The 21,430-nt window shown below is 41.4% G+C and overlaps 1 protein-coding gene across 1 annotated transcript in view; it reads left to right on the forward strand.

Annotated features, from left to right (window-relative positions):
• FASN (fatty acid synthase) overlaps nt 1-18,995 on the forward strand; it is a 42,100-nt gene extending 23,105 nt beyond the window's left edge. Inside the window, exons 22-43 of the mRNA XM_069032229.1 lie at nt 1,053-1,363; nt 1,516-1,905; nt 3,642-3,806; nt 4,004-4,122; nt 4,227-4,381; nt 4,720-4,923; nt 5,995-6,145; nt 6,620-6,798; nt 7,344-7,463; nt 7,611-7,733; nt 8,546-8,769; nt 9,130-9,331; nt 10,396-10,547; nt 11,039-11,130; nt 11,280-11,431; nt 11,731-11,973; nt 13,507-13,695; nt 14,224-14,451; nt 14,852-15,072; nt 15,606-15,704; nt 15,837-16,088; nt 17,176-18,995. Coding sequence (XP_068888330.1) covers nt 1,053-1,363; nt 1,516-1,905; nt 3,642-3,806; nt 4,004-4,122; nt 4,227-4,381; nt 4,720-4,923; nt 5,995-6,145; nt 6,620-6,798; nt 7,344-7,463; nt 7,611-7,733; nt 8,546-8,769; nt 9,130-9,331; nt 10,396-10,547; nt 11,039-11,130; nt 11,280-11,431; nt 11,731-11,973; nt 13,507-13,695; nt 14,224-14,451; nt 14,852-15,072; nt 15,606-15,704; nt 15,837-16,088; nt 17,176-17,313 — 4,109 coding nt within the window. The 3' untranslated portion in view covers nt 17,314-18,995. The remainder of the gene's footprint in view (nt 1-1,052; nt 1,364-1,515; nt 1,906-3,641; nt 3,807-4,003; nt 4,123-4,226; nt 4,382-4,719; nt 4,924-5,994; nt 6,146-6,619; nt 6,799-7,343; nt 7,464-7,610; nt 7,734-8,545; nt 8,770-9,129; nt 9,332-10,395; nt 10,548-11,038; nt 11,131-11,279; nt 11,432-11,730; nt 11,974-13,506; nt 13,696-14,223; nt 14,452-14,851; nt 15,073-15,605; nt 15,705-15,836; nt 16,089-17,175) is intronic.
• The last annotated feature ends 2,435 nt before the right edge of the window (nt 18,996-21,430 follow it).

Consider the following 21,430-nt stretch of genomic DNA (forward strand, 5'->3'; position numbering starts at 1 on the left):
ACATCAACCCTTCTATAACAGTCAGATGTGGTGTCAGATGGCATAACCCCTTCTGCAAGCAGAGGGGAGCAAATCATCTTTAAGGAGAAACCCAATCTAGTTGCTTTAGACACTGACAGGAGAGCTTACTTGAGTCTTTAACCTTGTTTTGTTTTTCCCTGTGAACTGCCAAGATAGGCATGGTGACATGCTTGTTCCCATTTGATTGTGGGCACATACCCAAACAGGGAAAATGATTTAGTGAGGCACACATCAAAACAATTGTTTGTTATGAGAATAGAATAGGAGCAGTTCAGTCTGTTGTGAAACTGGTAGCTAAATACAGTGGTTTTGGATGGAAAGGCATCCACTAAACTCATCACCTTAAGTGCCTTCTCATCAAAGAGAAGAAAGTTACCTAGTGGTTTTTTTTTTTTTTAATTTTTACTCTAGTCGTGAAATTTGCTTCATCTTGAGACAGTAATTTTTTTTTATTCTATGTTGGTGAAGTGTCTTCATCCTTATCCTTAGATTTGGCAATAGATTGTAAAGATTTTCCTTTTTTTTTCTTCTTTTTTCCTTCGTTTTCCCCTGCAGCATCCAAATACTGTTCCCCAGAGGGTTTTTTTCCTAGGCTGTGGTGAGAATATTTTGGTTTTTGTAATCCTGTTCCTGATCCTCAGTCAGGATGAACTATTTGCCAACAGTTTATAAAGCAAAAAAGCATTTTAGTATTTTTGTATCTGCAGGAACTTAAAATGTTCCTCCACAGCTCCCTAAATCAAACAAGTTTTCTGTTAGTTGCCCTCTTTCAGTCAGTCTTAATACAGGTAACTGTGGTGGTTTAGTTTATTTTGCTACAAAGTGTACTTGTTTGGGGAATGCAACTACTGCACAATACATAATCATGTGAATGTACAGAGGCTGCAGTGTATCTGTGTGGCTGGGCTACTGATTTAGGATGCTGTAATTTGTGATGCTGGTCAGGTGGTGTAGCAAATGGAGGCAAAGAGGAAAAGAAAAATTCTTGGAAAATCTTGACTCTTCCTTTCATTTCCCCTTCTATTCCGTAGGTCTGATCCAGAACTTACAGTCTAAGGTGGCAGTGCATGGGGTCAAATTAATCATCCCTGGACTAGAAACTGCAGTGGCTGCTACAGAGTCCTCACCCACACAGAAGGGCCTTCAGCATATCCTTGCTGAAATCTGCCGTCTGGAACTGAATGGAAACCTCCATTCTGAGCTGCAACAGGTTGTGATTCGAGAGAAAATGCACTTCCAAAATGACCCTCTTCTCAGTGGATTGCTAGATTCTGCAGAGTTGAAGACTTGCCTGGATGTGGCATTGGAGAACATGATCAGTCATAGGATGAAGATAGTAGAGGTTGGTTGGATGCCTGAGATGGGACCATACCTAGTGTTTTTAGGCCTTCCAGTAACCTGATTACATGCTGCTGTTTTTCCAGTTATAATTCTGGATATCATTTCGTATTTTGATTTGGTTTCTCCTTTTCCTTCCCCTCCTTTTTCTCACAGGTTAATGCAGGAAGTGGACAGCTGTTCTCTCGTGTGAAAAGTATTCTGAATACTCAGCCCCTCTTGCAGGTGGACTACATTGCCACTGACCGTGTCCTGGAAAACCTTTCAGCTATTGAAACAGAGCTACAAGATGCTGGTGTTGTCTCTAGCCAGTGGGATCCATCTAGCCTTCCCTCTGGAAATCTGAACAATGCTGACCTAGTGGTGTACAACTGTTCAACAAGTGTTTTAGTGAATACCACTGAAATGCTCTCTAATTTGGCAGCTGCTGTGAAAGAAGGAGGGTTTGTTTTGCTGCACACTCTTCTTAAGGGAGAAACTCTTGGAGAAATTGTTGGTTTCCTTACAAGCCCAGATCTGCAGCAGAAAAACAGCTTCCTGAATCAGGTAAGCCTCCTGGAAGGACAGCTACTTTCACGATAGTCTGAGTCTGTTGCTTGCAGATGCTCTGATGGTGAATGTTGAGTAGGCGTTGCTTGCGTGCCTTTCCGTTGAGGCTTTCTGCAGAAAAGTCTAATAAACACATCTTCAGAAGAGAGGACTTGCAAATTACTACATATTAGGTTGAGAGAGTAAACTGTAGGTTCAGTCAGGAAAGCCTTTCTTAATGCACTGAAAATAATTCATTGTCTTTTGTATATCTGTCGAATCTGTATGAAAACACTGGCCAAGACAATTTCTTTATACTTAAAATCACATGCTGCATTGTTGGGTGGGGTACAGCTTTATCACTGTAGGATCCTGAAATGCTTTGGTATCAGAATATCTCTTACTTGTGATACTACTGCTGAGAGTGAGATTTTACAAGCTAGTTAATTTCTTCTAACATTAAAGTGCTCCCGGAAGGAAGGCTTTTTCTCTTGTATTTTTCTTTTCCTCTTTTTTTCCTTTCCTTGTCCCTACATTATCTGATCCCATAATGAGATACAGTAAAATAAGCCCTGAGAAAGTTGCAGGAGGGAGAGAAGAGCACCTGTATCTTCAAACTGGTATATCATGCAGATGAACTAAGGCCAAAGCTTGCACAAGCGGAGGAGAGGGAGTGGCAAGGGTAAGGGTGGAAACTGGGACATCATCTTCTCTTGGCAACTGTTAGACTGAGCAGTAATGGAAAACTGTGCCTCTACAGAACTTACTTATTTTTCCTGATTTGAGGGGATGCAGCCTTTCAGCTCTCTTCTTTTAGAACAAGAAGAGAGTAGCACTTCTAAGAGTTTGGGTTTTGTTTATAATTCTGGAGTGGGGTAGTTGGATTTTGAATTTTGCAATTACATGGATTCTAGCCCTTTACTTCCTGCAGACATTTTTCAAGGGGATTTGAGAAGAAAGATTAAGTTCTCAGCATCTTTCCTGGTAAACAGGGAGATAAAGAAAAGACACTGAGATGCTACTGGCATTGATAACAAAAAACATAGATCTGTCATTAGTATCAGTAGCCTGGTATTAGCAAATCCCTGGGAGAAGATACATTTCAGTTGAATGCACCTTCTCTGAAAAAAATGATACAAGCCAGGCGAGAGTGGGCAGGCCTTAATACAGTTCTCAAAGTTTTCTAGATACAGTGTCTCTTGTCCTTGATAGAAGGGATCACACTGTAAAAACCTTCTGGTCTGTGCCTGGCACACGAAAAGCAAATGGATGCTTTTCTGAGAGCCTGCAGCCATCTTTATTTCATTCAGATAGTAGATCCTTAAATGTTTCTGGATATGCCATACATGCGCTTTCATTCTTTTATTTTTCTGAAATGCCATTTCAGTGTAACTTAGATATATGGGTGCTTCTTCCCTTGCTTCTCCCCATCTCCGTGCAGACAGCACTTATGAGAAATAGGGTAGACACGTTCAAATACCCTGTGGGATTTGATGGCATGGTCACTACTCTGGTTTTTGCACACCTGCTAGTGTGCTAAGACTGGTTCCCTAACCAGGACTTTGAGATACTTGTACTCCCATTTTTGGAAGATCCTTTAGGGAAGAAGGAGTAGTCTAGATGTGGATAAAACACTGTTATGTTAATCCAACATATATTTGTACTAAGACAATACAGAGCAAGTTTTCAAGAAAAAGCAAGAAACTCTGACTTTTGACTTTGCTGTTAATTTGTTGCTTTACCTGATTTGACAGGCACAGTGGGAGGACTTATTCAGCAAAGCTTCATTGAATCTTGTTGCCATGAAGAAGTCATTCTTTGGCTCAGTTATTTACCTGTGTCGTCGGCAAACCCCTGTCAAAACACCCGTTTTTCTGCCAGTAGATGAGATGAACTATAAGTGGGTTGAATCCTTAAAGGTGAGAACTCTTGTGTCCTAGGTATCTGAATTGCCAAATCATTATACTTTCTAAATGAGACATTTAGTAGTGTTAAAAGAAGAATGTGTGTGTGTCCAGTTACTTTTAATAAAATAGAACTTACTAATCTCTGCCAAGGACATGAGGGCTATTTTCTTCATGGTTCCTAGTAAAACAGTTTGGGGTTTGTCCTGTAGGAGGCCTTGGCTGTCCCATCAGAGCAGCCTGTGTGGTTGACTGCCACCAGTTGTGCGAACTCAGGAATTTTGGGAATGGTGAACTGCCTTCGCCTTGAAGCAGAAGGCCACCGAATCAGGTATGTAAGCATGCCCTTGAATCACGTTTGGGAGATGAGATATTTGTGTTAGCTGCTTCTCAGGCTTATAGCAAAACAAACAAAATGACAACTCTTGTCTTCAGGTGTGTGTTCATTTCCAACTTGAATCCTTCATCTGCTGTCCCGCCCACGAGTCTGTCTTCCCTGGAGATGCAGAAGATTGTTCAGAAGGATCTGGTGATGAATGTGTATCGTGATGGGAAGTGGGGCTCCTTCAGGCATCTCCCATTGCAGCAAGGTACATCCTTTGAGATCTGAGGATCACTTGCAAGGCCTTGAATCTGAATGAACTTTGAATAGAAAATAAATAGCTATTGTTCCTATAGTTACCTTTTATTACTATTTTTAATGAACAATTTTGTTTTCTTCTACTCCAGCTCAAAGTGAGCAGTAGCACATTGTGGTGCCAGGAGGAGGGATAGGCTGTTTAGGGCATCAGTAGTATTGCAAAGCAAGAAAGGGCTTTCTAGATAGCAAATGGAGGAGGAGATAGAAATTACACAAGGCATTTACTCATTTTGGAAGGCATGTACCTTTGTTAATGTGTGGAAGTTCTTATTGTTCCTTCTTCTGCAGCACAACCTCAGGAGCTGACAGAATATGCCTATGTAAATGTGCTGACTCGTGGAGATCTCTCATCTCTTTGTTGGATTGTCTCCCCACTTCGACACTTCCACACAACTAATCCCAATATTTTACTTTGCAAAGTCTATTATGCATCTCTCAACTTCCGGGACATTATGCTGGCCACGGGGAAGCTTTCTCCAGATGCTATCCCTGGTGAGTTAGTTACACTAGAAGGAAATGTATTTATGTATTGTTGTTCTAGAATTAATCTCTTGAATGTTAGTTATGTATTGTCTAGAGTGTATGCCAGAAAGCTTGCTTTTGAGAAGGAAGTACAGCCCTCCTTCAGGGCTGTACACCAAAAGTTTCAAAGTTCTACTTCCAGTTACAGTTCCATTTTTTTCATATGGCACAATTAGTAAACCATGCTCTAAGAATGCTTGCTGCATTGCATAGATACCAAGTGTGAGGTAAAACAAGTTGATGGAGGTTCCAGAGATGGGCATGGTAAGCACCAAGGTGAGAATGTTGAAGTTTTGTGCTGCCATGCTGTTGGACACGCTTGGATATCAGGGAAGAAAAATGCACAATGAAGTAATTGCCTGTTTCCAAAATGGAGGTGGTATTATCTCGCTTCATAGCGAGTTAAGAATTAATGTAACGTCTATGAAATGGTTTTAAAAATATATTTAAAAGAGAGCGGGTGGAACCTGTAAAAATTAAGTTCATTGGGAGATTCTTATGGGTGATTTGAGTAGGGCTGCGTTCCCCTTCATGACTGAACCACCTGGCATAATGGAAGGTGCCCCTGCCCAAGGCAGAAGGTTGGAAGAAGATGATCTTTAAGGTCCCTTCCAACACAAACCGTTCTATGATTCTCTAACGGACATAAGTGTCTGCCTAAAATGTGACTTAGTAAAAATTCATATTTCACTACATATTTTTGTCGTGATCATCCTTTGCTAGTTTATGTATCATTCTTTTTCAGAGGGACAGAACTGCCTCTGAAACAAGATGTTTTCCTGAAATTTCTCAGATGAAAACTGGAAACTAAAGCAATATCATCAAGGATAAATACTTAAGATTTAATGAGACCAAGTCCTTTTCCGCCATTCTTTGAGTGAGACATTAACTATGGCAACTTATGAACTGTTTACAGAATAGAAAAATCCCAGCACTCTTCAGGTCTCTGGGGTTTAGACTTTCAGGGACTGCTGCTCTAGTAAAGGAATTTTAGAAGAGAATTTTTTTTTTTTTTTGTAAAAGGTGTTAATGTTCTTTCAGGTAACTGGGCTTTGCAGCAATGCATGCTGGGCATGGAGTTCTCAGGACGGGACCTGGCTGGAAGAAGAGTGATGGGATTGCTGCCAGCAAAGGGGCTGGCCACAGTGGTAGACTGTGACAAGAAGTTTCTATGGGAGGTGCCTGAAAACTGGTAGGTCAGCTTCTGTTTTCTGGTTAAGATTTGCCTTCCTGCCTGAGGCTGACGACAGCCCTGATCAAACCTGAGTGCTGTACAATGGGTAGATTCTCCTCTGGGAAATGGTGACAGGGCTATAGTGTCCCAAGCAACTGTAGGATTTTGGGTTAGATTCACTGCAGGAGTTCAGCACTAGTTTTTGTACAGTGGCTTGCACAAGGCTCTCATCATTTTTTGGGCTCTTAGCTTCATGTGTTTCAGTATACACTGGGATTTCAGTATTGGTTATGTTATTGGTTAGTTAGTGAAATAGTTTTGCAGAATGATGAAACTTGGCTGTGCTTGGCAGCTGTGGGTCTGCTGTATGATTGACAACCACTTACACTTTCTTAATGCAAATTTCTTACACTTTCTTAATGCAAATTTCATCAGGAGAAATGTAGTAGCCTTTTCCAAGGCTGAAGATATCTCTTCCGCTTTGCTCCTTAGGACTCTAGAAGAAGCAGCTTCAGTGCCTGTGGTTTATGCCACTGCTTACTATGCTTTGGTGGTTCGAGGTGGTATGAAGAAGGGTGAGAGTATCCTTATTCACTCTGGCTCAGGAGGTGTGGGCCAAGCAGCCATTGCCATTGCCCTAAGCATGGGCTGCCGTGTCTTTGCTACTGTAGGTGAGTACTGAGGGCCCAAAGGCATGGGGAGAAATAGATTGTAGATAATAAATAGAGGAAGCATGTGTATGCACACATATATATAAGTATATACATATTTAGGTATATACTTATTCCCCCCAGTATGATCTGCTGTAGCTTTGATCTAGTTTCCAGGCTGAGAACAGGATACATGGTAAATACAGCTACTGACTCTGTACTTGAAAATTCCACAGCACGGTCAAATTTATCCACCTCTGTACACTATATAATCAAAGGTATGGAAGAAGATCACGGCTTTCTCATTTTAAATTTAGTAATATGAATCCAATGCCTGTCCTTTGAAAGGCTCTGATCTGTTTCTGGTCCTTGCTCTATCTCATAAATGTGCAGGAGCAACCAGACAGCCTTTGTCCTAAGGTCTGACACCTTGAGAGACTGAAATCTTGGAGATGGCTTCTCAGGCTTACTTACAGTCCTTGGGGGAAAGATGTGCAGCAGAAAATGGGCTGTTTCATCATAAAAATTAAATTAGTGACGTCTTTCAACCTGTCTTCTACTTCCAGGTTCCACTGAGAAACGTGAGTATCTCCAAGCAAGATTCCCACAGCTAGATGCTAATAGCTTTTCCAGCTCCAGAGATACTACCTTTGAGCAACATATACTTCGAGTTACCAATGGAAAAGGTGGAGTTCAAGAAATATTTTTACTTTTTTTGTCAGCTATGCCACGTTATGCAGTTTTACCTTCTAAAGACAATATGAGTCACTTGAAGACAGAGTTAGGCTCTCAGCAGAGTTGAGTTTAAGTAGCTGCTGCTTCTTTCATTGCAGGTGTCAACCTTGTGTTAAATTCCTTGGCGGAAGAGAAGCTCCAAGCCAGTTTGCGTTGTCTTGCTCGACATGGGCGCTTCTTGGAAATAGGCAAATTTGATCTGTCTAACAACAGTCATCTTGGTAAGATGGGCCATCGGGAAATGCCTCTCATTAGGTTCTAGCTGCTGCCCAGCACCCTTGGGTCCCTTTCTGCATGGCAGCTCTCCAGCCTCCCCAGAATTTATACTTGTATCTGGTGTTACTTGGTCTCAGGTGCACAATTGGCATTTGCTAAACTTTATATCATTGATGATTGGTCAGTGTTCCAGTCTATCCAGACCCCTCTGTAAGGCCTCTTGTCCCTCAAGGTAGTCAACAGCATCTACCAATTTTGAAGGCACAGGGCAAGATTAACCTGGTTTCTCTTGGATGGGAAAAAATTTTTGAATGTTATAATGTGGTGTGTTAGTGAAAAATTACAGCTATGTTCTCCTGTTATAGAATGATTGCATGTAGCGTCGGCAGTCTGCTTCCTTATTCTAATTAAATTTCAAAAGATCCTATCATGTTGGAAAACCTCGCTATGAGGAAGAGTCTCCTGTGGAGATAGACATGATGTATGTAGGATTCTAGCTCCCCTGTGACTCTTAACTCAGTTGTCACTAGACAAAAAAAATGTCCTTTTTAATATCAGACTGACCATGATATACCTTGTCCTCTCAACACACAATTTTTGGGAGTGGAGTTTCTGTGAAACTGGTCTGCTTGTAAGAGACTAACATAATGAATATAGCATTTGGAGAGTATATGCAAGAATGAGTTTGGAAAATGTAGAATTCAAGCATTTGATTGCTTTACTCCTGTGGACTTCCCAGAAATGTTTCTGAAGCAGAGGATAGGCTCCATTTTGAAATGTCAGCAGCATCAGGTCATAACCAAATTGCTTTTTCTAGGGATGTCTCTCTTCCTCAAGAATGTGGCATTTCATGGGATCCTCCTAGATTCAATATTTGATGAGGGAAACCAGGAGTGGGAACTAGTATCAGAGTTGTTGAAGAAAGGCATAAAAGATGGTGTAGTAAAGCCCCTGAGGAGTACAGTCTTCAGCAAAGAAGAGGTAGAAGCTGCCTTCAGATTCATGGCACAAGGAAAACATATTGGCAAAGTTATGATCAAGGTAATGAGATAATGATTTTGGTTCTCTGATGCATCTGGCTGTCCTCTGGTGACGATTGGATACTTTTATCCATTTCGAGTTTAAGTTCTATGAGTAAGGCAGCACAGGGTCGGTTTTTACTGCTGACGCTGTCACAATTGTAACTGTCAAGTCTGGCACTGCTTCTACAAGGTTCATTCACATTGGCTGGAGGAGCATAGCATGGAAAGATAAGAGATACAGAGATGCATTATGTATCTGATTGTAACTACTTTTTTTTTTCTTCTTTTTTTCTTGTTTTCCTTTTCTTTGTGTGTGTTATTTGTGTTTTTTGTTTGTGGCTTTTTTGGTTGGTTGGGGTTTTTTTTTTGTGGAGGGAAGGTCCAAGAAGAGGAAAAGGAGTATTCTTTAAGAAAGTCTGAACCAGTTAAAATCTCTGCAATCTCCCGAACCTCCTGTCTACCTACCAAGTCTTACATCATCACAGGGGGCCTAGGAGGATTTGGGCTTGAGTTGGCACAGTGGCTAGTTGAGAGAGGAGCACAGAAAATTATACTGACATCGCGTTCTGGCATACGAACTGGTAAGCAAAAATTGTAAGGGGACAGGGATCATGATTGCTTTTCAAGAGACCTCAGTTTGTAGTTTCTCTCCATTTTTAAGTGTCCTGTTGGTGACTAACAACGTCTTGATCTCTTTTCTTTTCTTTCCTATATTATCTCACTCCAAACAAGCTGTTGTCTCCTTTATTGTAAAGGAGGAACTATCTTTTAGCTTGACCTTTTTTCCCAACTACTACTTTCCCCCTTTTATGTTTCCTGATTCTATCAACCCATTTTCTCTCTTACACAGGATTTTTTCTGTAGCCTTTCTTTTACCTTAGTGCCCTCTGCAGTCGGGCTACCTCACAGACTTGTCCACTAGCTGTAGCATGTTGGATCACATGCCACAAGGAAGGGCCTAAAAACTCCTTGTTAAAGATACTTTGTCCCTCAACTTACATGTGTGGATGCTCACTCTTGCTCCTTAGATAGCTCATGTGTAAAGATGGACCTTACTATCTGATTACATCCATAAACATTTTTACTCAGATTTAAGGTGTTAGTTTGATTACAGTGACAGCACTGAGATTTCTTATCAGTGATAGTCTTCAGTATTTCCTCATACAAATTCAGTCATAACACGGCTTCTCTCTGTCTCTACAAGTTTCTTCTTTCTTTTGGCAAGTTCACAATCACACCACTTGTGTGTACAAACACATAGATCAAATACTTCTTCTCAAGTTCTGGCTGTGCTGCTATAATCTGTTGTTTTGCTCTAATCTAGCCAATCTTTTCTATCTCAGTACCCAAATTTTTGTTCATTTCTCTACACAGTTATGCTTTTCCTTCCTTCCCCCTACCACCACCCCAACCCTTAGGGTCTCCCAATGCTGTTCTCCACTTTTACCTATTTAGAATATTTCTGAAATTCACATGATTTCTAGTTACTGTTCAGATTTTGTCCAATTTTTGTCTTATAGCTGAATTAGGAATTATTTAGCTATTGAGTCCCTATCTAGTCAGAAAAGCATAAAGGAGCAGGTTAACCAAAGCCTTATGGTTGGGATGCTTCATCCTAGGCACTGTCCACCTTTATTTTTTCTAGGCTACCAGGCTAAACGTGTTAAAGAGTGGAAGGCACTGGGAATCGAAGTGTTGGTATCTACCAGTGATATTGGAACACTAGAAGGAACACAGCTATTGATAGAAGAAGCTTTGCAGCTTGGACCAGTTGGAGGCATCTTTAATTTGGCTGTGGTGAGTGGCAAAAATGCTTAGGACTTGTAAGAGGCAACATCCATTCAAGTGACTTTTTTACTGAAGGCAGTCAGGCTTCATACAGTTTTAGTAAAGTTCTCTGCCTTTCAAAGGACACTATGCTTTGGTCTTACCTGGTGACTAAAGGCTTATGGGTCTATTCCCTTGACCTGAGAAGCAACAGTGTTTGGCCAGCAAGTTCAGTTCTGTGGTAACACAGATGTTGCCCTAGACCCCTGTGGACAAGAAAAATCCCATGTAGAACTTCTGCAGTGTCAATACTGAAAAAATACTGAAAAAAGCAGACTTGGCAAAAGCTGTGTTGTCATATTTTGGGATGTTCGGGATATGTCTGTACTGTGAAGTTACAAAAATAACATTGCGTAAGTGATCTCCTCTCATATCTCAAGCCATGTGGCATATTCAAACAGAGAAACTGGAGATACTGAAACTACACTTTCTCTTTTAATCCCTCTCCCTGCCCCCCATAGGTCCTTAGAGATGGCATGATTGAAAATCAGACCCCAGAATTATTCTGGGAGGTCAACAAGCCCAAGTATTCAGGCACCCTTCATTTGGATTGGTAAGTGTCTGTAAAAGGGACAAATAAGAATTGCGTTTAAGGTCACACAACTGATCAAACTTAGTCATTTTAGTCTTGCACTAGCCTTGGGTGGTAGTACAATCAGCAGGTTTTTCTGATGAGGTTTCTCTCTCCTGCTCTGCTCCAAGGGTGACTCGTAAGAAGTGTCCAGACCTGGACTATTTTGTTGTGTTCTCCTCTGTAAGCTGTGGAAGAGGAAATGCTGGGCAAAGTAATTATGGCTTTGCCAATTCTACCATGGAGCGTATCTGTGAGCAGCGACATAAGGATGGACTCCCAGGTAAGATGACTTTACTCGCTGCACAATATAAACTGTCTCGCCAAACATCCAGATGAGGACCAGCTCACCAGAAACTTGTGCACTTATCTGGAGTGATAAAGTATGTTGAAGGCTGTTTTCTGCTCCTAGATGTTTCCCCCAGTCATTCATGTGTGAATGAATACTGACCAATTAACAGTACAAAGGAAATGCGAGCCTTAGCGTAGCTGCTTATTAAGTCCCTTTTTTATTAACTCACTCTTGTTGCTGCCATGTCCTTTAGTTAGCTGCTTAGTGTGTTCTTTTAATTTCTCCTCCAGGCCTGGCAATCCAGTGGGGAGCCATTGGTGATGTGGGTATCTTGCTGAAGACAATGGGAAACAAAGACATTGTAGTGGGGGGAACGATTCCGCAACAAATCAGCTCATGCCTGGAGGTGCTCGATGTCTTCCTGAATCAACCTCATCCTGTCATGTCCAGTTTTGTCCTAGCAGAGAAGGTCTCAGTGAAAGCTGAAGGAGGTAGTCAGCGGGATCTTGTAGAAGCTGTTGCTCACATCCTGGGTAAGTGCTGTCACTGGTCAGTGTCTAGTCTCTCCAAACTTTTGGAAAGCAGTAGTGCTGCTGTAGGTGCTCTGTTCAGCATCTCTTCCCGATCTCCTGTGGTGTCGGGTATGTTACTGTTGTGAGACTGATTTTTTTTGTTGTTTTTTTTGTTTTTGTTTTTGTTTCCTTAATACTGCTCCTTCTCTCAAATAATGACTTTGTTTCTTGTATGGGTTTTTCTCTGTTACTGTGTTTACATAGATATGCATATATACTCCAGTGGCTTGGGTTTTATTTAGAGTGAACCGGTACCTTTCTCCAAATGGAGAATAAACAGGAACAGCCCCCAAGAGCAAAATTCTGGGGCAGCACATAATAGAACAAATATATAACTAACTTTCTGAGTACTATTCCAGCTTTCAAACATTCACCTTGGTATGTCCTCATGCTGCAAAAAGTAGCTTTTCTCTACTTAGTGTCTTAACTGGTAGTGTATTCACTTACCAGCTGTCATCTCATGTGAACATCTAGTAACCATAGGTTAACTATGCATTACAAGTATCACGTCCTTCTGTCTGTCTTGAACCTGCTTTCTTTTACCATTGCATCTCTTATTTTTGTGCGGGTAGTGAATAATCGCTGTCAACTCCACCTATGTCCCACATCAGTTGTTTCTTTTGCAGACAGAACTGTCTATTGATCCTTTGTTTTCTACCAAAAAAGGTACCAATAAATGAAAGACAGTCTCCTGAGTGTTACTTAAGGAGTTGTTTGCAGCTCACTGACAGCAAATCTGACCTCTCAGAGCAGATGCGGCTTTTAGAAGTCATAGGAAAGTGTCTGGGAAGTCGCACCAGCTATAGGGTTAGTTTGGAAGAAACAGAGTATGAAAGCAACAAAGGGATGAGGTAGTAAAGAAGCCTAATAGTGGGAAGGGTGGCAACTTGGTGCAGCACAAGGTGGAGGAGGGGACGAAAAGCTGTAGATGCAGGTGTTATTATGAGAGGCCTTTTACGGGTAAGGAAAGGGTGAGAGATTAAACAGTGTGAAAATTAAAGGGGAAAAGGCAATGAAGCCTAAATGCATCACCTCCTCCTCCAGTGTGATAGACATCAAGTGTTGAAATCAACCATCATTGACACTGGTAACTTTCATCTCATTGTAGCTGAGGATTAGTTGCATTAGGTCTAGGACTGCAGTTTCAGTTAGAGCCTCCAGTGTGTGAAATCTGTCTAGCTGACTGGCTGTTCTATATTTGGTCTAGAGCTGATGTGAAAATATTCACAGCTATTTAGTTGGGACTGATGTATCCCCTGCCATAAAGCTGTGCACATTTAATATGTACTCTAAATACTAGATCCCATATGACAAGGTGGGGGTTGTAGAAGAGGTGACTTATGAAAGTATTAGATGATCCTGGAAGGTAAACTGCAGCTCTATAGCTGCAGTTCATTGAGATTTTAGGAGAAGGAAGAAAGTGGAGAAGGCTGCTAGAGAGGCCTAAAGCTGAAAAGAAATTGGCCTTTTGCTAGTATGCTGTTTTGTTCGCAGGGGTCCGTGATGTGAGTAGTCTGAATGCTGAGAGTTCCTTGGCTGACTTGGGCTTGGATTCCTTGATGGGTGTGGAGGTGCGCCAGATGCTGGAGAGAGACTATGACATCGTTATGACCATGAGAGAAATTCGACTCCTTACGATCAACAAGCTGCGTGAACTTTCTTCCAAGTCCAGGACAGCAGAGGGTAGAGTGTCTGGATTAGGGTTGCTACCAGTCACCTGAGTCCAAATAATTAAACTCCCAGTCCATTGCTTTCATCTCTAGTGACATAAACCCCTATCAGATCATGAAATACAGTTATAATTGAGTAGCCCTTAAGTGATAGACATGTCACAGAAGTGTATTGACCACTGGGACAGGCCCATCATTTCTGGGGCGGGATGTACGAGCAAGTGTGAAAGCTGCTTTCTTGCTTGGCTAGCAGCTGCATGCATGACTACTGTTATGCAGCTCTCTGTAGGATGCAATTTGAGACCTTTTACTTATCTGGGGAATAAACAATGTAGTGTCATGCTTACAGGAAGCTTAAAAGCATATTCAGGTGCTGCAGAGCAACTGACAGTTGGAAGATCCCTTTGTCTGTGACCTGATGATGTAGTGAGGCAGCAGGCTAATTTAGAGCAGCCCTGAGGTTGTCTGTTAGGACTATGGCTACATGACCAAGACTGACGCTGAAAGTAACTGCATTTGCCTGGTGTGCTTTCCTTCAAAGAGCTGAATTCATCCCCACTGATGAAGACAGGCCCAGGTGAACCTCCAAAACTAGATCTGAACAACTTACTGGTGAACCCAGAAGGGCCAACTATTACTCGTCTCAATGATGTTCAGAGCATGGAGCGCCCTCTTTTCCTTGTTCACCCCATTGAAGGATCCATTGCAGTTTTCTACACTCTGGCCTCCAGACTTCACGTGCCCTGCTATGGGCTCCAGTGCACAAAAGGTATGTCAGTTCTTCATCTTGAATTTGCACACACAACATTCTGAACTGTAGTTGCTTATAGAGAGGGCTTTGTTTCTAGACTATTAAACTTGGAAGAACAAGTATCAGGCCTATTAGTCTGCATAGGGTCGTGTCAAACATCCCCAGGTATCAAGAGGAATAATAGATTAGATTGAAGAGTTTGTGTGCAAAAGTCAAAGCATCCTATTCAACCTGTCCTTGGAAAGCAGGAATATTACCATTACTTGTCCTAAGTGCAAGTTGTTAACCATAATTTAGTAATTTACCTGCAAAGTAACCTGGATGTTTCCATCAGGGTTGTTTCTGAGTGCATGAAAACATATTTGTCTCTGCCAGTGTCTTTTCACCAGTCTGTTTCTAACTCACTTCCATGTTCTAGCCGCTCCCTTGGACAGCATCCAAAGCCTGGCAGCCTATTACATTGATTGCATGAAGCAGATACAGTCTGAAGGACCTTACCGTATTGCTGGATACTCTTTTGGTGCCTGTGTAGCCTTTGAAATGTGCTCCCAACTGCAAGCACAACAAAATGCTTCCCATGCATTCAACAGTTTATTCCTTTTTGATGGGTCTCATTCCTTTGTGGCAGCATATACCCAGGTAAGGGGCACAAAGAGAATCTTCTTTCTGGGGACCATCGTCTCTCATCAGGGCTCGTTTTTCTCGGAGCTTACTATTGTAGATATGTGCAATCTGAAAAGCCGACAGACTTTTCTTCACAGGGATTTTGGAAGACAAGAGACAGTGGCTGCTTAGAGATGGCTGAAGGGTAGAAGCACATGAGAGGTGGTCTTCATTACATGGCAAGAGCTCAGGCACAAATGTTGTTCTTGCTATGATAAATCATAATATTTGTATGTCTTCTGGAAGATCCTGGTGTCTGCAAGTCAAGATCCTCTTGTAGTGGTGTGAGGAGACCTTGCTTAAGGCTTCCCTTTAATTTTTGTTGTACTTTAGAGAACACTAGGCTCTTGGCAATTACCTGTGGATTTTCTTTCTAGTCTGTCCTCAAGGGATTTCCCCCCCTTCCTTTTTTTTCCCAGTTCACACCTTTGGTTCTCTAATTGTTTTTATCTGACTTTTAAGTCAGGCACGTCCCTCGCACATTCACATTGTATTCCTCTCCTCTCTAGAGCTACAGAGCCAAACTGACCCAAGGTAATGAGGCTGCACTGGAGACTGAAGCATTGTGTGCCTTTGTTCAGCAATTTACGGGCACTGAATACAATAAGGTACTGTTTCTGATTTTCAAGATCTATATGTCTTTATATTGCACAAGAGGGGTGTGGGGGGGTTTTTTTAATAGAGATGGGATTCTCAGCTATTGAGACTAATGTGGGAAAAAAAAATGTTTCTATTTCCAGCTGCTGGAGATTCTTCTGCCCCTGAAAGATCTGGAGGCTCGTGTGAATGCTGCTGTAGACCTAATAACTGAGATTCATACCAACATTAATCGTGAAGCACTCAGCTTTGCTGCTACTTCATTTTACCATAAACTGAAGGCTGCTGACAAGTATATACCAGACTCCAAGTATCATGGGAACGTGACACTGATGCGGGCAAAGTCTCACAATGAATACGAGGAAGGTCTAGGTAGAGACTATAAACTCTCAGAGGTCAGTCTCAGGCCCACTGGTGATTGTTAAGTTTCTCTTGATATTTGGGGAAGACAAAGAAAAGCATGGGAAATCATCTGTACTGAGGAAAAAAGGACAAAACCAACCTGACAGAAATTATCGTTCTGCAGCTGTTACGCTCTACCAAGAATTAGAAGTCTCCAAAAGCAAATGAGCTGATTGGTTCCAGGCATTTTCTGTGGGTAGCGAGGGCCAGAAAGTCTTGCCTGTATATAGGATAAGTGTTTTCTATAGCCGATTCTTGAAGCTCTCTAGAATGACTTTGGATGATAACAATGTTAAAAGAGAGCAACTTACAGTCTCTTTTCACTGTAGGCCCTAAAGTTAGTTCACTGAATGAGGGCACCCTTCTGAAGAGCAAGTGTCATTCTTCTGACAATAAAGACAGCTTTTTCTCAGTTGCATTTTTTTCACTGAGAAGGTAGTAGTTAGAAGTGGGTTTCTTGCGGGATAAAAAAAAGTCAGGGTTTGGCCTGTAGTCCAGATAAGGTCACTGTTCTTTAGCCCCTGCTTACATACAAGGGTTAAGTTGGTGCAAATATCAGGGGAAAAGGAAGTGATTCTCAGAATTCCCTTCCTGCTTTTGGCATTTCCTTATCCCTTCAGACATCTAATTTAGTCATTATTGATTCCAGGCTAACTTATGTTATTAAAGTTACATAATGACCTTAAAGGAAGATTTCTGGTGGTGGTAGAAAGATGCAGGGGGTGTTTATTTGGTTTACTTAAGGGCTTGGAAGTAGCTACTTTTATCATTCATTCTTTGATATTGTAGGTAAATTATTCTTTTGGTATAGGTTGGTTGACTTCCTCCTAGTTTATATTTGAGTGGACCACCTGTCAGGCTGTCAAACTATTGTGCTTTAAAACACTGGTTCCAAACAGTGCCCCACAGCTGGTTTGTGAAAACGTGTCAGAGTAAAACTGGTGCTGTTTTTAACTGAGTTTGATAGAGGCAGTGGTCTAAATTATTAGTAACTTAGAAGACTGACAAACCCAAAGTGGCTAGGTGATTAGCTGGTTGTAAATTGTGAATGAAAAGTTTTTCTTTTTCATACTTATGCAGGTATGCGATGGAAAAGTATCTGTCCATGTTATTGAAGGGGATCACCGCACTTTGCTGGAGGGAGATGGTGTTGAATCAATTATTGGGATCATCCACAGCTCACTGGCAGAGCCACGTGTCAGTGTCAGAGAGGGTTAACTTCTCCTTACTCACTGTCAATGACGAAGAAAATGCCAACAACATTCCTATGTTATGACAGACCCCAAGGAACTCTTCCTGTTGTTCAACATCTCATCTGCTCTGCTGCCAGAACTGGGAAGTCCAGCTGGACTCAACTGGTCTTTCTGTCTCTTTCTTGCTTGTCTTTTCCTTTCCCAACTTTTATGGGTTCTATCTCCTTCCTTTCCTATGGCTGTTTTTCCCCCTAGTCTCCCTGTCCATGTTAACTGTAGTGCTGTGACTCTGTCACTGTGCACTGCAATGAGGGTTCCCCACAGATGGTTGCTTCCTACACCCTTGGCAGTATAAAAAACAAATTTAGGAGTAGATTTCTTGTGCTTTATATTGTTTTTGTCTTAACAGTATTCCAAAGGGTATGTGATAGCACTTGTTGACCAAGCCTAGTGAACAGGGAGAGGAGAGGAGCTGCAGCTGATTTTGGAGATACTTTTTGTCTGTGAAGAATCTGTCTGCAGTTTAGGTCAGAAAGAGAATTCCATTGAGGGTTTTGTAACTATATTTTTTAATTTGCTATATTCTAAGTATTTATTGTGTCAAACCAGAGACTTCTTACTTGGTTTTAATTTATCGTGGGTTATAGGAGAAAAGAAACATCCCTTTTTGGAGGGGAAGGTTTATTTTATAAGGGGAAGTTGCCCATTTGTTAAACCAAAATGCATCTCTGAAATAATCTGGTTTCTTGTTTGGTTTTTTTCTTTCTCCCACTGCCCTGCCCTTTTCAGAAAGGAACAGGTAGAAGGAAGGATTCTTGCCATCATGTACTCTTCAAAGGAGAGAGGGGCTGGGGGGATAGGGTGGATAGTTTGACAGATGTCACTGTATTGAACAGCCTTAACTTGGGCATGATAAAAACAGGCAAAGCTGTCCCTAGGCAGGTACTTTGTCTATATTTGTGCAAGGTTCTGTGGCCTGCTGTATCAGAACCTTAGTAAAGCATTAAGATTAGTGCTTTACCTTATTCCCTCTCACCTCCAGTCTCGCCACCCAATGAAAAATGTGGAATGGGGAGGGCAGGGAATAGAATTCCTTAACAATAACTGAAAAAATCCTCCCACCCCTGCTCTCCCATAATCAAAGCTCAGGCAAACATACAAGGATCTACCCAAAGCCCCTATATATTTTATTTAGCACAAGACTTGCTGAAGCCTTGTGTATTCATTTTCCTTTCAGTAATGAGACTGGAAATCCCACGTAAGTTAGCTAAGTAATCAGTTTGATGGTCTGATTTTAAAATACAGTACCTTTTTAAAGGAAATTTGCATAAAATTCAATTGAAAAATTTCTTGCCTTTGCTATGCTGGATCTGTCATTTCCGAAATCAGTAAATCCTTGCTACACTTATGATACAGAGGAGACCTGGGTAGCAACAAAGCACCAACTAGGAGGAGCTAATGTGCTTCTCAGAACTGCTGTAAAACCCCGGCTCTCTCCATCTTCATCCCCCAGTGAAGTATCCTGGTAGCTGACAGGATACGTGAGCATTCCAGTGACAGGAACAGATGGCTCTTCACTGCAGGTTCTGACCTAGTGTCTTTTGCTTATACCACCCTCTGTTGATAGTGGCTGGGTTAACTGGTTTTAGTTTTATAAAGTATTTCTTTTGTGAAATCTGAAATAAAACAACATACTGTCAGCTTAAACCATTTTGAAATGTCTTGTTCATTTCTTTTTTTTTTTCCCCCCCCCTTCTAGTTAATACTTTTTGGTCTGAAGCATGTCTTTTTCGCTTTCCTAGTATTAAACAGAATTCATTACTGGTTGGCTTTTGAATTATTTTCTACCACCGTTTCTTAATCTCATGTTTCACCTGGAGTCTCTCCCTTTGTGGTATAAAGCAAAAACTGCTGCTGACATACCTGATTTGTAGTCTGTGGAGAAGGCTTAGTATTCTGAAGCATGGCTTCTTGTTGCCATGATTTTGGTACCTTAGATACAACCAATTTACAACCACAGTATTGAAGTGGAAACTCTTAGATGGGCTTTTATTTGCTATATTGGACAAGCCATTAATATTCCTGCCTCAGTTTTCCAATCTGTAAAATGGGACATTGGTGTCTATCTCAGGGTCCCTCTACATGAGGGAGTTGGATAGGCAATGGGTATATATGCTCTGAAGTTTTAGGTATTATGTCTGAGTGTTAGACAGTAACAGAAGGAGCGTGATGTGCGAGGGATACTGGATATTGATACTGGAGTGGCTGTGTGAACAGTGTGTGGACCATGGGACTTCATTACATCTACTGCACACTGTCACTGCACCTACTGGCATAGGGTACTATATAAAACAAAACAAATGGGGAGTGGTTGGTTTGGTTTAACTACTGGCAGTTGTAGTGAGCCTGAAAAAAAAGGTGAAAGAATCCTACTTGTATTAATTATATTTAAAACTGGAAGGAAAAAGAAAGGAGTGATTAAACTTAAATAGGTACAATAGTTCTGTGCTAAAGTGTGTAACTTATCTGAATGGGCTGTGTGGAGGGAGCAAGGACTAATGCTGTCCCATTTGTTGAAGCAGGAGTTTGATGAGTTCCCTGTATAAACAAATACATATGGTTTCATCTAAGCAGATCTTGAAGATACTGTTTTAGTCATAGAAGTTGCTTAAGAATTACTTACAGCTTATATGCTGTCAATGTTCTTGTGATTGTTATTTGAAAAGCAGAAAGTTGTTTTGTTTAGGGCTTTTTTTCCCCATAATCATCTAATTATGAGCTGCTGCCATGTAACCCATTATAACTGGCTGCTGAACACAGTGTGCCAAAAATAAAAACCTTATTAGCGCTGGTATTGCTTGTTGTTTCTCAGTAGCCCATCACATTAGACAGAGGTAGAATAATATCAGAAGGCAAAATCCAATATTGCAGTTTCTTATTTTGAGAAGACAAGTGCAGAAGTGAAGTCCCTCACACCTACCCTTCTCTGTGAAACTGAAGTGGGGATTCTTGTCAGCTGATACATTCCATCCTTTTCAGCTAGCTTCTCACAGGCTAAACCCATGCTGATCTTAATCTCAAGACTAAAGAACAGTTCTCTGATGGGGGAACTGTTAAGGCTCACAAATGCACACTGCTGTTTTGAAATGATGGACCATATACCTTAAATCTGCACTAGGAAGAGTTCAAGAATGTATGGCACATAGCATACGTTGTCATCAGTATTAAAGCTATTATTTTCCTTTCCTGAAGACAAAGAAATACACCTCTCTTGCTGAAGATACTAGTTAAAAAAATGCAAGAAGTGCCACAGTTTAATAGAACTGGTTATTTTAAATAGCACTACCAGAAAGCAAAGTTCACGGGTGCTGAGATGGAGATGGAGTAATAACCAAAAGATGTAAGGTAGAATAGGAAGCAGGTGTTTGTTTCTTCTGGACTTAAGTAAGTTACCAGACATCACACCTGCAAATCAGGGTCAAAAGAAAGGAAAAAAAATACTCCTGGAGCAGCTGAGCAGAGGAAAAGTGAGTGCTGATAGCGGTGGAGGCTGTATATTTTAAATAGCAACCTCGTTCTTTAGGCTGCTGAGAGGTAATGAAAGATGGTAAAAAATAATTAGAAGCTTGAAACTTAATTATTTATTGCAGCACGCTCATCACAGCCATGCGTGCTAGAAAGGTGGAGGGGGGGGAAATACGGGCTGTCACGGTGAAGTTGAGCTGTGAAGGCTTGTCAATGGACAGACTTAACAGGCTTACTGAGCAATTGGAGTGTACATGTAACCCTGCTTAGGCTCTGGTGCTTTGTTACATGATTTTGTGAGAGTTTTCTCTTTTGAAGAAAAGAAGTCCTGTAACTCAAGTTACACTGCTGTTTTGACTGGAGTAGACATGCAGCATTTTTGATATTCTGGAAGGTAGTGGCCAAGAGAAGCAGAAATCCTCCACTGTGCTCATCCTAGTGATGGTCAGTAGCTTTATAAAATGATGCAGAATGAACGATTTTGTCATGGATGCCGTTATATTTGGTTCAGTCAGGTGGACTATTTTCACCTCTCCACCCCGACCATCCGACACCAAAGAGAGGACAGGACAGGCCTCTCACTTAGTCTGAGCTCTTGAACTGCTCAGTCACGGCGC

This window comes from Aphelocoma coerulescens, chromosome 18 (genome assembly GCF_041296385.1).
Source record: "Aphelocoma coerulescens isolate FSJ_1873_10779 chromosome 18, UR_Acoe_1.0, whole genome shotgun sequence".
Lineage (NCBI taxonomy): Eukaryota > Metazoa > Chordata > Aves > Passeriformes > Corvidae > Aphelocoma > Aphelocoma coerulescens.